This window comes from Vigna angularis, chromosome 2 (genome assembly GCF_016808095.1).
Source record: "Vigna angularis cultivar LongXiaoDou No.4 chromosome 2, ASM1680809v1, whole genome shotgun sequence".
Lineage (NCBI taxonomy): Eukaryota > Viridiplantae > Streptophyta > Magnoliopsida > Fabales > Fabaceae > Vigna > Vigna angularis.
The window spans coordinates 46,563,722-46,579,632 of NC_068971.1; the positions used below are offsets into that span (position 1 = coordinate 46,563,722).

At 33.1% G+C, this 15,911-nt stretch overlaps 2 protein-coding genes across 2 annotated transcripts; one reads left to right on the top strand and one right to left on the bottom strand.

Moving 5' to 3' along the window:
• Positions 1-1,818: 1,818 nt before the first annotated feature.
• On the top strand, positions 1,819-5,353 carry LOC108328381 (uncharacterized protein At2g39910). Its single transcript, XM_017562240.2, has 7 exons — positions 1,819-2,423; positions 2,737-2,823; positions 2,930-3,120; positions 3,766-3,961; positions 4,234-4,298; positions 4,913-5,014; positions 5,099-5,353. The coding sequence occupies exons 1-7, from the start codon at positions 1,911-1,913 to the stop codon at positions 5,244-5,246; spliced, it is 1,302 nt and encodes a 433-aa protein (XP_017417729.2). The 5' UTR covers positions 1,819-1,910; the 3' UTR covers positions 5,247-5,353.
• A 1,099-nt stretch (positions 5,354-6,452) lies between these two features.
• LOC108328382 (probable sugar phosphate/phosphate translocator At3g11320) lies at positions 6,453-13,921 on the bottom strand. Its single transcript, XM_017562241.2, has 6 exons — positions 13,789-13,921; positions 13,448-13,650; positions 8,651-9,124; positions 8,406-8,509; positions 7,892-8,120; positions 6,453-6,978 (listed from the first exon to the last, which is right to left on the bottom strand). The coding sequence occupies exons 1-6, from the start codon at positions 13,838-13,840 to the stop codon at positions 6,832-6,834; spliced, it is 1,209 nt and encodes a 402-aa protein (XP_017417730.1). The 5' UTR covers positions 13,841-13,921; the 3' UTR covers positions 6,453-6,831.
• Positions 13,922-15,911: the final 1,990 nt, after the last annotated feature.

A 15,911-nucleotide genomic window follows, 5' to 3' on the forward strand; every position in this document is an offset into this window, starting at 1 on the left:
AGTTTATTTGTAGTGTTATTATAATATGTTCCTATAATATAAAAATAAAAATTCAGTAATATAAAATTTTATTGAAATAAAATAATCTTGGTTTATATCAAATAAAAATTGAAATGATTATAATTAAATTAGACAATAAATGTAATATATACAAGCAGTAGGAAATTAAATTAATTGAATGTCACACATATACATATATAATTATTAATTAACCTTGATCATATAAGTAAAATAATATTTGCCTTCAACATGAATCCATATCACTTGAATGGATTTGGGGGAGAGTCAATGAATGAATTTGAGAGAATTTGAAGATAAATTTTTTTGCTGTTTATTTGAGTGAATTTGGATGTAGGTAAGAGTGGATTTGGAATAAATTTTTTTTACATCAATCAAATCCTACACTAATTCTCTCATTTACCTCCAAATTCACTCAAATAAACAACAACAAAATTTATCTTCAAATCCTCTCAAATCCATTCAAGTTGTTATAATCTACATTTTCTATAAAAAAAAAAGGACTCATGACGATAAGCTAATCCATAAATAGATTCCCGAAAAAAAAGTGGGTATAGAATGTCCTGGTATCGAGATCTATGGAGTTCTAAATATGTTTTATATTGCTTCATTAAAAAAGTCTATTTGGTCAAACAAAGAATCAGATATTCATTGGATTATCAAATGATACACAGTGCGATGTGGTCAAAACAGAAAATTATAGGTATAAAAATATACCTAGAAAACAAGTGAAACCCATTAACGGACTCTCTTTAATCGATTTTTCGCCTAATTTTTGTTCTAGGATAACGAGCTAATTAAGAATCCTTTACTTTTTTTACCTAATCGCTCTTTTGATTTTGGAAAAAATATCTTTATAAATATACTCTTTCTTTTACACATTTATCGCTACCCCCAAAATACCAAAAGATAATGGAAAATAGCTATATAGTTAGAACTCATAAAAAAATAACCAATTCACCAGAAAAGTTTTTCTCACGGGTAAAGTAATTTAAAATAGGTTTAATCCCTTTGAACATTCCTATTTGTGGAAGTTTGTCTCTAAATGGTCTTAATTAGGTCCATTGTTGTATAAAATTGAATCAAATTAGACCTTGCCGTTAATTAGGCTGGACGGCGTTAAAAATTTTGATGCGTGACATGGTGACATGAGCAAGTTGTTCTGATGTGGCATACATTGGTCACTGAATTGACTTTCTTTTAAATAAGTTGGTGGTCAACCACTCGGCCTGGTGGTTGGCCACTCGACCTGGTGGTCGGTCACTCGACCTGGTGGTCGGTCACTCAGCCTGGTGGTCGGCCACTCGGTCTGATGGTCGACCACTCGGCTTGGTGATCGGTCACTCGGCCTGGTGGTCGGCCAATCACCAAGCCGAGTGACTGACCACCAGATCGACCACCAAACCGAGTGACCGACTACCAAACCGAGTGACTGACTACCAGGCTGAGTGGCTGACCTCCAGGCCGAGTGGCCGACCACCGGGCCGAGTGACCGACCACCGGACCGAGTGGCCGACCATCGGGCCGAGTGACCGACCACTGGGCCGAGTGGCCGACCACCGGGCCGAGTGGCCAACCACCAACTTATTTAAAAGAAAGTCAATTCAGCGACCAATGTATGTCACGTCAGAACAACTTGTTCATGTCATCAAGCCACGCATCAAAAATTTTAAAGTCGTCCAACCTAATTAAAAGCGAGGTCTAAATTGATTTAATTTTATACTATATAAAACCTAATTGAAACAATTTAAAATACTAGCAACTATTTGAAATAAACCTCCTTAAAAAGGATTAAATAGAATTCATAATACATAGTGACTTATTACGATGTCGTTTATAGAAAACCGGCGGGGTTGCCCTTAGTGGCGGAACCAAACCCTAATCAGTACCAAATGTTGGAAGCACCACCATCTTCCCCGCTCCGAGAACTTCTTCTCCGTTCATCGACCCGACTATCGGAGTCTCTGGCCACCGTCCCCTACACTCCACACCGAGCCTCCAATATCTCTGTCAAAGCCTTTCTCGAACCCCTCTTACTACCCACAGCCTCCGTCAAAGACCTCGCTCTCGCCTACGCTCTCCTTTGCTCTTCCGCCTTCGACCATTCCGGCATTCTCTCATGGATCCCCAGCCACCTCTCCTCTCTCGCAACCTCGTCCTTCTCCGAGCTCTCCTGCGCTTATCTCGCCGAACTCGGCGACGGAAATCGTGATGGCGTTGTTCCTCCGGAGAAGAGGTTGGTACTGGAACTGATGCCCGAGGTTTTGCCACTTTTGAAAGAGAGGATTCAGGAGAGCTCCATAAATAAGTCCGACGAGACTGACGAGTTCTCCGCAGCATCGGCGAGAGTTCCCGTTGGGTTTGCCATTCTCGCTGCTTTTCAGTTTAGATGGTTTATTACACAGGTTAGATATCGGTACTTTGATTGTATTTTATCACAATAAAATAAAGATAACAATATGATAGTTCAATTTTTATACATTTTTAGTATAAAATAAAATATATTCTACATTTCCAACGGACTAGAAATTTCGTGGCAATGCCATTTAAAGTGGTTAACTGGTTATTGTAGAAGTCAACCAATTATCAGTTTGTGACTGGATGGTTTGTAAAAAGAACTCATGCTATGGATGCATGCATTATTTACTCACAACTTCAAGTTTGGTTCAGTTAGTTGTCTATGCTGAGACATTAAGATAATAATTGGATTTATAACAGGTTGATTATCCTCATTTGGGTAAATTGTGTGGATTGGTGATTCCTTGTGCATTGACTGCTGTTGATCATTGGTCCGCGGTAGTGAAGGTATGTGCTGTGCTGTAATTGCAATAGGAAGTTCAAATATAATCTAATGAATCTTGAAATAGTTCTGTTTGTGGTGACTGAGTTTTGTTCTCTTGTGTGACTTCAGGGTCAGGGCATGATTAGCCTCGCACATATTGGGAGAAATGTGGATGCAGCTGAGCTTGGTGGGTATGTGGACGCTGTTCTAGATGCCTGTTGCCAGAACACGGCTTGTGATGACGAGATATGGCATCATGTGGTTGAGGCGTCGGTAGTTCTTGTGACTCTTACCCAGAGAAGTAATCCCCGTAGTCCTTGGTATATTCATTCATTTCCTTTCTATTATCTTTCAATTATAGATGTTATAGTTTCATGGAATTTTTTACAGATTTTTACGTGTTCAATGCTGTTGGGAATTCTGGCATTCATATAATTAGCTATCTAAACAAGCAGGAAAGTGGATATTATTTAGCCATGCCCCCATCTTTATGCAGTTGGTTCTTGACTTTTGTACAGACTTACTTGAAACATAGTTTTCCCTTCTCAGAAATATAGAATATTGTGTACGCGTTGATTATAATCCGTTAGTACTGATACTTTTCATTTAATTACAAGGGAATAACAAATTACAAGCTCTGTTTATATAGCAAAGGAGGAAGTTTTGCCATTTAATAGACCAAGGGAGCATAAAATTTTTAATTCTTTGTACAAACTTTTACTATGATTGGTTAAATGATCTCAATCTCATCAAGTAGAGAGTGAATGAATATAATGTTAATGTGGCAGATTTTGACAGTTAGGTGTAACAAGCAAAGAATTTTTACTTACTACTTGCGAGGGTGTTATTTATTTTGTTCAGCAAGTTTCCTCAATCTCTAAGGTGTTGGAATCCTTTTGTTTAAATTCTTGGCTCTTTGAAGCATATATTGCATCTTGATTTCAATATATAATTATCTTGAATAGGTTTGAAAGGATGCTAAATGAGTTTATAAGTCACTTGGAGCGCCAGCCCAGAAATAAAGATCGCCGAATTGCCTGGCTTAAATATGCTGATTCACTATTTAATGGAGTTGGTCTTGTGCTCTTAGCTCACTTCAGGCGCATTTTCCCATTATTTTTTCAGTGGATGCACGCTGATGACAATGAGACTGTTATTTTGGTGAGTACCTTTATATGTATTGAAACTTTGGCCGACACTTTTAAAAGTTTATCTTACTGAGCCAAAATCATTGGTTGTAACCAGCATTGTTGAAATGGATGTACGTTCAGAATAGTTGAATTGTTTATCTAAGAAAAAGTTTCGACCTTGGCTTTCTTTTCGCAGTATGATTTTGACATTGATGAACATGTATGCTACTTTGTTCTTTTAGTATTTGGTAAAAGGAAAAAAAGTACGTTCTGATTAACTCTTTCATGATGTGCATTCTGCAGGTTCTGAAATGTACATATATAATTTTGAGACTGACATGGATAAGGAATTCACCATTTATTGCAAAGTAAGTTAAAAAAATGACCGTATGCACTATTTATTTAAGATAAACATGGCAGTTATGTACTTGAGAAATAGGGATTAACTTCTGTAGCACTTGAGCGTATCCTTTACTTGTTTGTCTTCGTCCTTATCATAGTCAAAACATTATTCTGTAATGATCTGGTGCAGATATTTTATTGAATTGATGTTATGATTAATTTTTTTCCTTTGCCATGATATGGAATCTTTAAGTTCCCTTTCTTTTTTATGATGTTTACAAGAAGATGAGGCCATGGCTTACTTATTTTCCTATTTAATGTTTATTCCATCAATGAATGATGTTTCTTGACATATTTTTTCCATGGTGAATGTCTTGATCTCCAATTCTAGACAAGGGTTGCCTTAGAAGTTAATTTTTTGGAAGCCAGATGCACTAGAGATTTAGACTACATCAGCAATTTTCCTTTTCTCCTAGCCCATTTCTAGGGTTTTGAATTTTGAAGTTACTGAACTTAATCTTGGTTTCCCACTTAAGTTGCAGAATGGGTCCGTGAGTTCATGGACTACATTTTTATTTCTATTCTATATGTGCCTTGTTGATATAATTCATTCGAGCACATAACTTCATTTTCACTTCAGATTGGTAGATGAACTTGCCGTTGTGTATAAGGAGGCAGCATTGAGAACAGCTCGGGAAGATATTAGAGCAAATATATGTCAGATACTGATCCTACTTCAAGAGTAAGGCTTTATTTTTTGATTAATTTCCTTGTACCAGTGATATATCCATACCCTCATTTTGTCCATGTCCTTCTGTGCATCCAGAAGCAAAGGCCTGCGTTTTGATGCGGCTTGGGACAAGCATCGATCGGATCCAGACTTGACCACTCTTAATCTGTCACTAAGTAGAAGTAATACTAAAACTGTGCCTTCAGAGGATTGTCTTCAGCAGGGTTCGGTACCCGTTCAATAGTTTGTTATTTCAATGTTACTGCAATTCGAGTCATACGGGTACGTGTAATTAAATAGGAGATATCTTGGGGCCGAGAATAATAAACACGCAAGTTTAATTTTGTTTTATATTTTTGAATTCATTTTTTATTATTTTCAACTTTAAAATATCTAAGAAATTCATCCACTGTAAAAAAAAAAAGTATATATTTTATCACATATTAATAAACAAAATAGTGTTAAACTCTTTCTTGGAAAGGTCATCTGCATTATTTTTCAGAAGTGAATGGAATTTCATCACTTAATTAACCTGTAATAATATATGATAGGATTTCTTCATTGTATTTATATGATAGGATTTCTACATTGTTTTCGGATTTTACCTTTGTTATCATTTTAAAAATTATAGTATAAATTCACAAGGACACTAATTTAAGTAAATAAATAAAGTTTAAAATATGAACATTGTAAACTTTCTAATTCTGGAAGAAGAAACTATAGAAGTGAAGAAAGAAATAAACTAAGAAACGTGGTACTCAGTAATCACAACCCTGGAAAAACTATCCTAATACACTTAAACATATTTGAATGTCGCTTTCTTATAGTGTTCTATTTTATTCGTCATATGCTTGATGGATATTTGTAATCACATGTGAGGAGGGAGTCAAGAGTTCGACAGAAAAAAGTAAGAGAATACAACGTGAAGAATGTGTGCGAATAAACTTTTTATTGTCTCATACTTTTATCGCTTCAGGCCTACTTTCCTGTTATTTCTTCTGTGGATTATGAACAATGATACAACTATCACTTTGGTGAGTACATTTATATGTTTTGGAACTTTGAACTACAAATTTTAAAGTTTATCCTAGATAACTAAAATCATTTGTTGTAATCCGCAGAATTGAAATAGATGTACACTGAAAAACAGTTCTAATTGTTTGAGTTATAAGAGGTTCCAGCGTTGACTTTTTTATTTTATACGGTCGACAATGATGACAGCTTATGCAACTTTCTTCTTGGATAAAATGAATAAACCAAAAGGTCATTTCTGATTTCTACAGTCGAGTTAAGGAATATAGAACTCACCATGTGTTCCATTACCGTATGTGCGATTAAAAATTAAAAGTCATGGAGCGTGAATAATTAATATGTAAAGAATGTTTATATTCTTTGTTACAATTCTCTGGTTCAAAAATATCTCAGAAATTATATTAAAGAATTTGGAAGATGGGCAAAAATATCAATTCTATCATTAATAAACGAATGTAAATAGTATGGAACAATATAAGTGTAGATATCCAATTTTACAACTCTTTTTCCTCCAATAATAAATGACAAAAAGTACTCGATTATTGCAACTTCTGTTCTATGGACCATTTCTGCATCGTTGCTAATACAATGCGGAACCCTTTCAATGAGGCCTGGCGTGTGGGTAAAAAATGTGTATTAGAGTCAGAAAACTCTGGATTCAGATTACTAGCATGCTAATAAAATTTGCCTCTTGAAATGGTGAGGTTGCCTGTGTAGTAATGAAAAGTAAATGTTGTGGAGTATAGCTAAAGGTTGCCCGTTCAATGCTTGTTGAACATGAATGATGATGTATTAGATTACTTGCTTCGCTTCTTGGCTTCACTATAGAGTATAACTCCAAACACTGTGAGTGAGTAACCCATCATTCCAGTGACCGAAACTGGGTTTCTGAAGATTAGAATTGAAACTACTACTGCTACAGCACCTTTAGCATTTCCTAGAACCTGCATGAGGCCAACTCTTACATTATCAATCCAATTCAATTTAAGAATAATCATCACAAATTAAACAGAAAAAGAAAAACTAAAGCAAACATCAATCAAATTTGAAGGACAGCATAACAAAGCACACAGGTTTCATCATACATCCTCATTTGAATCACAGATTTCATCAATCCAAAAACACTTAGGGAAATACAAAACAAAAATAAATAAGAACTTTGAAAGGGATATATAGATTTGGTTACTGAATGTACGTTTCCAAGAGAAATTCCCAATAACTCAACTCGCATCTTTTCGCAAATGTACACATCAACCACCCTAAATTCATTGCTAACATGATCAGGGATAACATGGCAAGAGGTATCAAGTAAGATCAAAGTTATATGGGAGTTCAACAAATTATGTTAATACAGTTTTAGCAATATTTGAATGTTCAGGCCTAGTACTAGCTTTAGGGATTCGGCAGAAAGTTCTGAGTGGCATCCCCTCAATTAAGTTTGTAATAACTATTTACGAAAATATCTGGTAACCACACAATCTAGAAACTAGAAAAAATGGATATTTATGAATTTTGAGAAACTAGATTGCAAATGAAAAATACTAGACAATGTAAAATATCACATGGTCTGAAGTAATTTGTTTTCAAAGAACTCCAATTCTCAAATAAAAAAGAATCATGAAAAAAAAATAACTCAACCACTGATCACATTGCAGAAGAACTAAGAAAAAAAAAACAGTGACCAAGACAATGCCGATATGGTGATACATATCCTGTGATTTGACAACAAACTCATTTGACAACCACCAAAATCTGATGTCCCAACAACCAACAGATGAGACAACAGACAGTTTGTTGGAGTGAAAAGTACATTAAGAAAATAGAGGAAAGGAAGCCGAATAGATTAATCCGACTTACCTGAAGGGTCAGAGCACTTGTATGTTTCGTGACCAAAAAGTTGGTCAGGTTGACAAAATATGCAAGAGACGAATTAAACAGCAGATACCAAATGATCTTGGAATCATCTCTAGCAAGAGCCAACGTGATGCCAACCACATTGTCTTCCATTATAAGCGTTGCAGGAAGAAGGAAAACCACAGCCATTGGAGCCATGTAAAGCAAAAGGTTCATAGAATTCAGCTTCTCTCTGCCACACAAGAAATCTGTCAATACCCATTTGAACATAGAATCTGAACACTCTACAAAAGCATAGGAATAATTTAACCATAATTAAACACTTTATTCGGTGTATATAATTGTCCTATTTTAAATTTTAGCCCCTAGAAAATTGTAAACTCTAATCCTTACATATAGATAAAAATTAAGCTTTTTTCCCTTGTTAAGATCAAATAGGGATCAAAACTTGTCGTTTAAAGGAAATAGTTAAAACATTAATCGTTAACGAATCACTGTAGAGTTTCTGAATTCTTACCCTTCAGAAGAAAGCAAAATCCCTTGCAGCACTGATTTCAGAGCCCTTGCACCCGTAGCCGCAACACATATAATAAATCCAAACAGATGGAAACTAGGTTCCCCCTAAGGCCAAATAGAACAAGACACACACAACACAAACATCAGATAATTAAATATTCTCAATTTCATGTTGAACCAATATGAAATCACATAAAAAAAGTCCAAATTAGTATCATTAGAAGGGTGTGGTGTTATGAGACATACCCCACTGGCAATGATAACTCCAGTAACAACAGGAACAAGGGTGAGGTACGTGAGCCAAGCCTCCCTCTTGAAGGTCATAAGGTAAGCAAAAACGGCAGTGAAGAAGGGCGTGGTGGCGCCAATAGCCTGGTTAAACGATACGGGGAGGTAGCGCAGAGAAATGTTCCCAAACACAACGGAGACACAGAAAACAAGACTTAGAGCAGAGATCTTGAAGAACTGAACCCTGGATCGAATGGTTTGCAACGGCACTAGCTTCATCCACGCGATAGCCACGTAACTGAACAAGGAACACGCCGTCATGTGGCACATGGTGAGGAAGATCGGGTACTTGAACCCATAGTTGCTGAGCAAATACTTATTCAAGAGAAGCACCCCAATGTTGGAGGAGTACCACGCCGCCACCAGCGCTACAGTGAAGAACCGGTTGGAACTCTTCATTCTGTTTATGCCTTCGATTTGATCTTCAGAACCCTGCGGTTTCAGAGAAAGGTTAATGGGGATCTGGGCATTGAAGAAGGGTTTAGCTTTGAGTGGGGACAACCAAGACAACGATAAAGGGGTTGACTTTACAAGCCATGGATCTGGGAATCCATGGCTTGGGGTCGGAGAAATTAAGAATAGTGGTAGGTCTGGGTCGGAATTAGAAATCTGGGTCCTGTGGATGACAGAGCCAAAAAATGTGTGCGTGGGATGTGCTTGCAACCTCTCTGCAACTCAAACTGGACCCAAACGCGGATACAGGGAAAGAGAGAGGAAAGAAAAAACAGCATTTAAAACTGCACAACGTAAGGTGTAATAATATTGCTAAAAATTATTTGTTATATTATATAACATTATATTATATTATACTATACTATTTATATTATTTATATCATATTAGAGTATTAATGTTAATTATTATTATTAAACGAAGGTTGTAAAACAAAAAAAGGAAACACCAGAATCAGTTATTGGGTAGTTATTTGATTGGGGCAGATTTACTAGTTTTCTCTGTAATTATGGTAAGATGTAAGTTGCAAGAAAAATATAAAGAGAAACAGTTAAACTTAGGAATGTTTTAGATCGGTTGAAAGGAATGCCTTTTACTATTTTTATTACAAGATCTTTAAAAATCAGTAATTTTTTTAATTTACTTTCTGTGAGGGTGAGAAATAAACTATCTTTAGTATTTAAAAATCTTAATGGATACCATATTTTGTTAAGAAATAAGGTAGATGTTGCGTGGTCAACTGTTGAAGGGAAAATTTAAAAGATTAAATATATTGTTTACAAATGAATAAAGGGTAAAGAAGAGAATAAAAGGGTGTGCGCTACGGAATAAAAAGACGATTCAATCACAGAAAAATATATTAGTATTATGTAAAAAGATGGTATTAATATCGTAAGAAACAAAACAAAACAAAAGAAGGAATCAAATCTGGATTGGAAGATGAAGGAGTGCACGATCCATGATCCATCAAGAATTAAGAGATTTTGTACAACTGGATGCACCGGTGGAGCGTGTGATTTGTGTGTGGCGGTACATAAAATGAAAAAAAAAATATTAATTATTATTAATTAGTAGGACAGAATAAGTCTAACTTAGACGTGAAAATTGGACTAATAATCTAGAATAATATTCTTATAGTTGATGAACTCAACGCGCTTATTATGGTAGGAACTTGAAGTTAGGCAGAGTTGACCAAAAAAGTTTGGCATGGGAGGTGGCAGGAAGGGAGTCCAAACACGTCCTTATTTTGTTTTCTACGTTTTTATTTTATTTTTCTACTTTTTGTAAATTCAATAAACCTGACCCACAAATCATGTTGAGAAGGGGTTTTGCACGTGATTTTGTATGTGGAGCAATTCACGAAGCAGCATTTATTTTTCTCCTGTTTCCCTGAAAAGGAGTTGTCTGAAAAATGTTGTTGCATGATCCAAATCAGAAATTAAGAATCACTTCGGGAAATATGAATACCAGAAATAATTTCGTTATCTTAAAAAATGTATTTAAGGCGTATATGCAATAAGTATAATTGAAATTAATTTTGAAAACATACTTTTTATTTTATAAAATCAAGCATGTCACGTATCATCACCACTTTAATTTATTTCTTTCGAACTTTCAAATATTTTAAGGATTTTTTGTTTTTATATAAATGCAATTTTCTATTAATTATGTAGTTGCTGCAGATTGGAACAGAAAGCAAACAACATTTTTGTCGAAACGTCGTCGTCAAACTTGAACAATATCATTCATTCATGGACTTGGTCTATGCTAAATTCATTAGTAGGAAGATGAATTTTTGTGGGGAAGTAGGAAGGGACCAGTTTATAAATATGAAGACTATAAATAAATTTTTAGGAGTTTGATTTTGGAGTTTATATAGTATGTCAGAAATACATGCCAATATTTCATTCGTTTTGGAGAAGAGAAATAAAAGTCGAATACTTGGGCTTTTTTATGTCTTTGTCTTTTCCAATAAAAGACTTTTTTTTATTTTTTATTTTTGTCTATGATAACATATTGGGAGTTGCTCCCTCCACCCCCACACATCTCTTCCTCCACCTCCCCTTTACCTTTTTGCCCCTTCCTCCACCTTTCTTTTACTATTTTGCCCCTCAGTAAAATTTTATTTTTAAAATTATTGTTTTTTAATTTTATTCATTTATAACATATTTCACTGATAACCTACGTAGTTCCTTGTATGAGTAAAATATTTTTCTGCAAAGCTTGGTGATCGTGAAAAGAATTATCAAGCAATCTTCCTCTTGTTCTCGGTGCAATACGTGGTGCAGTGCGTTTATGGTGTAGTGTCCTTGTCGTGGTTCCTCTCCAGGTACGTAGTCATAATCCTTCCTATAATTCTAAACCCTAAACCCTTCCCATACTTCCAATAATCCTTTGAATATCCAAGCCTATAATCCTTGCATGAGCCGCAAAAAGTAGTAAAATAAAAACGAAACCTAAAAGGAACACTGCCTCTGGACGGATGACATCCTTCAACGGATGTCAACATCCGTTTAAGGCGAAACGGATGTCGACATCCGTTTTGCCTTAAACGGATGTTGACATCCGTTGAAGGATGTCATCCGTCCAGAGGCAGTGTTCCTTTTAACTTTTGAGGATATAATTGTCATTTTAGAAGGATATAATTGACATTTTAGAAAATTGGGGAGGTGGAGGAAGAGACGTGTGGGGGTGGAGGGAGCAACTCCTTAACATATTTCATCCTTTGTGGCTCATATTTGACATGGGTCCATAATTCAATTACTTGTGGATCCTATTAAATGTGGCCCTTTGGGCTATTTATTTTTGTTTGAGCCTTTTTTTCTCTTCCTTAAAACATATGCATACCGTAATTATGTCATAGCAAGTTCGTGAATTTTGCAAGAACAAGATTGGTAATAACAGTTTATAATAAAGTTTCTCATTTTCGTCTAGAAATGAAGTTGATAAATAGGATTTTCTTAGGAAGTAAATTACGTAAAAGTATGGTAAATTTCATTAAAAAAATTTACAGTATATAGACAAAATTGAAATATGATTCTTATCATTGAAGAGTATTGTAAGAAAAGTTTTTTTTTTTTGACAAAAAAAGTCCAATATATTTTTTGTTGCTTAGGAAATAAACATAGTATTAACTAGTGGATAAAAACTTATCCTCCTGCGTTTAAGTATTCAAATACTTTATTTATTATTAGTAATGCACCTATAATTTAATAGTTAACTTTTTAAATTATTTTTATCTAATTTTTATTTATTTATTAACTAGGTTTACATCAATTTTATTTATTGAAGAGAAATTGCTAATATTATAAGACTTATATATTCGTCTGACACGTTTGAAAGGAGTATGAATGGAAAAATAGAAAGGCAGAAGGAAAATAAGGTAAAATGTAATATAAAATAAATGCGAAAAATAATATAAAAAAGTCATATATAATAATATATTTTTTTTAAAAAACAACACTTAACTTCACTAATATACTTGGTAGGTAACTACTACATTTAACTCGTAATGAAAATGTATAATGCATTTTATATTTATTTAATTTAATAGTTTTTAATAAAACTCAAGTTTTTTAAGCAGGTTACCGAGGAAGGACGAAACATACATAAGTTAAACTTATTCAATAGTATTTTTAAGGTAATAAATAAAAATAAACTAATTTTCGTAATTTAAAATTAGATTATTCACAATTTAATTTGTAAAGCTCTCTTATATAATTTTTCTATTTTTTTTAGTTTGTGTATAAACTATCTTCAACTTATAAACAAACTCTTTCCATTTTTTTTAGTTTATTTTCTTTGAAAATACTTATAAAAAAATAAATGTAAAAATTTAAATAAACTAGAATTATTGTACTATTACTGGATGTCTGTCATTTTTCTAAAAAAAGTTATATTTAATAAATCTATAATTTATGATTTCCATTTCGTCTCATGCACCACACACGACTTATAATACATTTTAAATAGTTAACAATACGTATACAATTATAAAAACGTATAAATATAAGGGCCTAATTTTGTTTTAGAAATCATAAGAGAAAATATCGCGGTATTCTTCTCCTAAAATAGAAAATTTAATTTATAGTTGATTATTTATTCTATCAACATCAAGTAACTGTATAGTGATAGTATCAAAACTATGAATTTAATCATTTAAAGATAAAAAGATAAACTCGTTAAAATTATTTAATAGGATTTGTTATTTCAAAATATCAGATAAACAATTAGATATATTTTTAAAATAAAAAATAATAATTGATTTGTTAATCTATGATAAGAAAAGTTTCTTAATAACTTACCTTCTTTTGTGGTGGCCAACCATGAGGGAGAGAGATGGCTCCTCCTTCTGAAACTTTGACAGTCACACTTCTACTCCTTTCACCACCGGAATTTGAAGAAACAAACAATGGACCTTTCTCCATCTTTCTACTCCCAACAAGTAATGGTAAACTCACTTTCTTTCTTGCATACGAGAGTTCTTGCAGATGATGTTTTCCTCTACCTGAAAACACACCATTTCATTTCATTGTTCAAATCATTTGACTTTGTTCGGTTCCTAGGAGAACACAAAACAAATTAGGAAAAAAAAGATCAGAAGTTTCGGATGGTGAATTCGATAGCTTGGAAAAGTGGTACATGCCGGTGGTGATAGCTATGAAAGTCGGTTGAGCAATAAGAGCAATTTGAGCCATTGAAGAACCAAGTCCACGGATCTGGGTACGCTTGCTAACTGTAAGAGAGTATAGAGGGGAAAAAAGGGAGAGTTCCAGTACACAGAAAAACAACAAGAAAGTGAACAAGGCCTCTTATTCGGTACTCATTCATGGGTGACAATGATGTTTTCCTCCTTCTATGACATGAATTAATGAATCAACACTTTAACATATACATTTTCAGAATATATAAAATTAATGAAATACATTTTCTTACATAAATTTTTTATTATATTATTTTTATAATAGAAGGATTCAACATTTTTCTCTTTTTCACTGGTTTAGTTGTTTTTACTGCTGGAGTTGCTCAGTATTGTTCAGTGTTGAAGAATGGGAAGATTAATAAGTGGAGCTCTTTTCATATCAAAATTTTCCAGAAAAAAAATTATTGTGAGAAACAAATTAGAGATTGATGAAAAAGAGGAAATATCAAGAATAACCATTTTAAATTACTGTGAATGAATTGATAATGGGACCAATCCCAATTTTGAGAGATATTTTTCTTTGGTTGGAATCCACGTGAGATAATGTTTTTGGTTCATGACATTGAAATGCGAAGTTATTTAGAACAATAATGAATAGGGGTGACATGACATCTTAGAGGTGGGGGCCATCTTTGCAAATGGATATTCGAATCTTCTATGGTATAAGATTAGTGTTGCTTACCGTTTTCTTAAATTGCTTTGAAAATTTTAGTTTTATTTCACATCGTTTCTTTGTTGTTGTTTGTTATTTCAATGGTCTGATTTTAATCTAGTCGTTATTTTTGTTTATTTTTTAATTTTTATTCAGAAAATTAATGTGATTATTATTATATTTGAATAAATAATTTATATATAATTATATTTAAGTATTGTAAATATATATAATTATAGATATAATATTTAAATACAATTTTTTATAATGTGAAAAAATAAAATAACTAATGAATTTTATTATAATATTATTAAAATATTCAATTATAAATATATTTGAGATAAAATTTATAATAATAATAACAATAAAATTGGTAGATTTTATGAATTTACATAATTATTTGTTATAATTAATTTTTTATAATGTTTCTAAATTATGTGAAACTAGTGAGTATTGAGTATACGATAGAAACAAAAATTCACGCTTTGAATTATTGTCCATAAGTTTTCTGTTCAAAATGTTTGTGAAATAAAACAAAAAGATAAATAATTACTTACATTGTCCTATATCTCAATATTGTAAGTAATTTCTATAATAAATATAATTTGTAAAATCTTTTTAAAATAAATATTATTTAATGTTATAAATGTGAATTTCATATTTAGAATTTAAACCAATCAATTTAATATCGTGATTATTATAAGAACCTTAAAAATAGGATATTACTGTTGATTTGCTTTTGGTACCACTCCAAAAGGACTCTTATCAGTGGAGGTATGTTATGTGTATATAAACTCATGTTCATCTCTTATTTTATTTGATGTGGAACTTTGTTTGTACCCAACACCAATATTGATGCAACACACATAAATCATTTATATCGATTCCTCACGTATAAAATTCATAAGATCAATTCCTTGAATATTGATTTCTCACATATCCAACAAACTGTCCAACATTATAGTCAGGTGTTATAAGCAATTGATAAACTGAAATCTATCCCTAGCATCACAGAATATCAAGTATTATTGTTCAGATCTGATTTTAGAAATACTTTCCAGTCAAATCTAAAACCCACATTCATTAAACTATTGATCAGATAGAATCAAGCACTAAGAGCAGAACAAAAATACCAATATTGAATAAAACAAAAATGCTATATATAAATATCAATAGATTACATCTGAGTTTGAATCAATTACATTCAATCCCAAGAGAAAAGATCAACCACTCATCGTAGCCATTAGCATTCTAAGAGATGAAGAAGAAGATCCTACAGCTAAAGTGGAAGAAAAACTCTTTGGGTAACTTCTTTCTCCGTAGCTCTCCGTCTCCCCCTTTCTTTTTGACTCGTGAGTATATATATTGCGCGAATTCTCGCTTAAGCGAGAAGAAACTTCTTGGAGAAGATAAT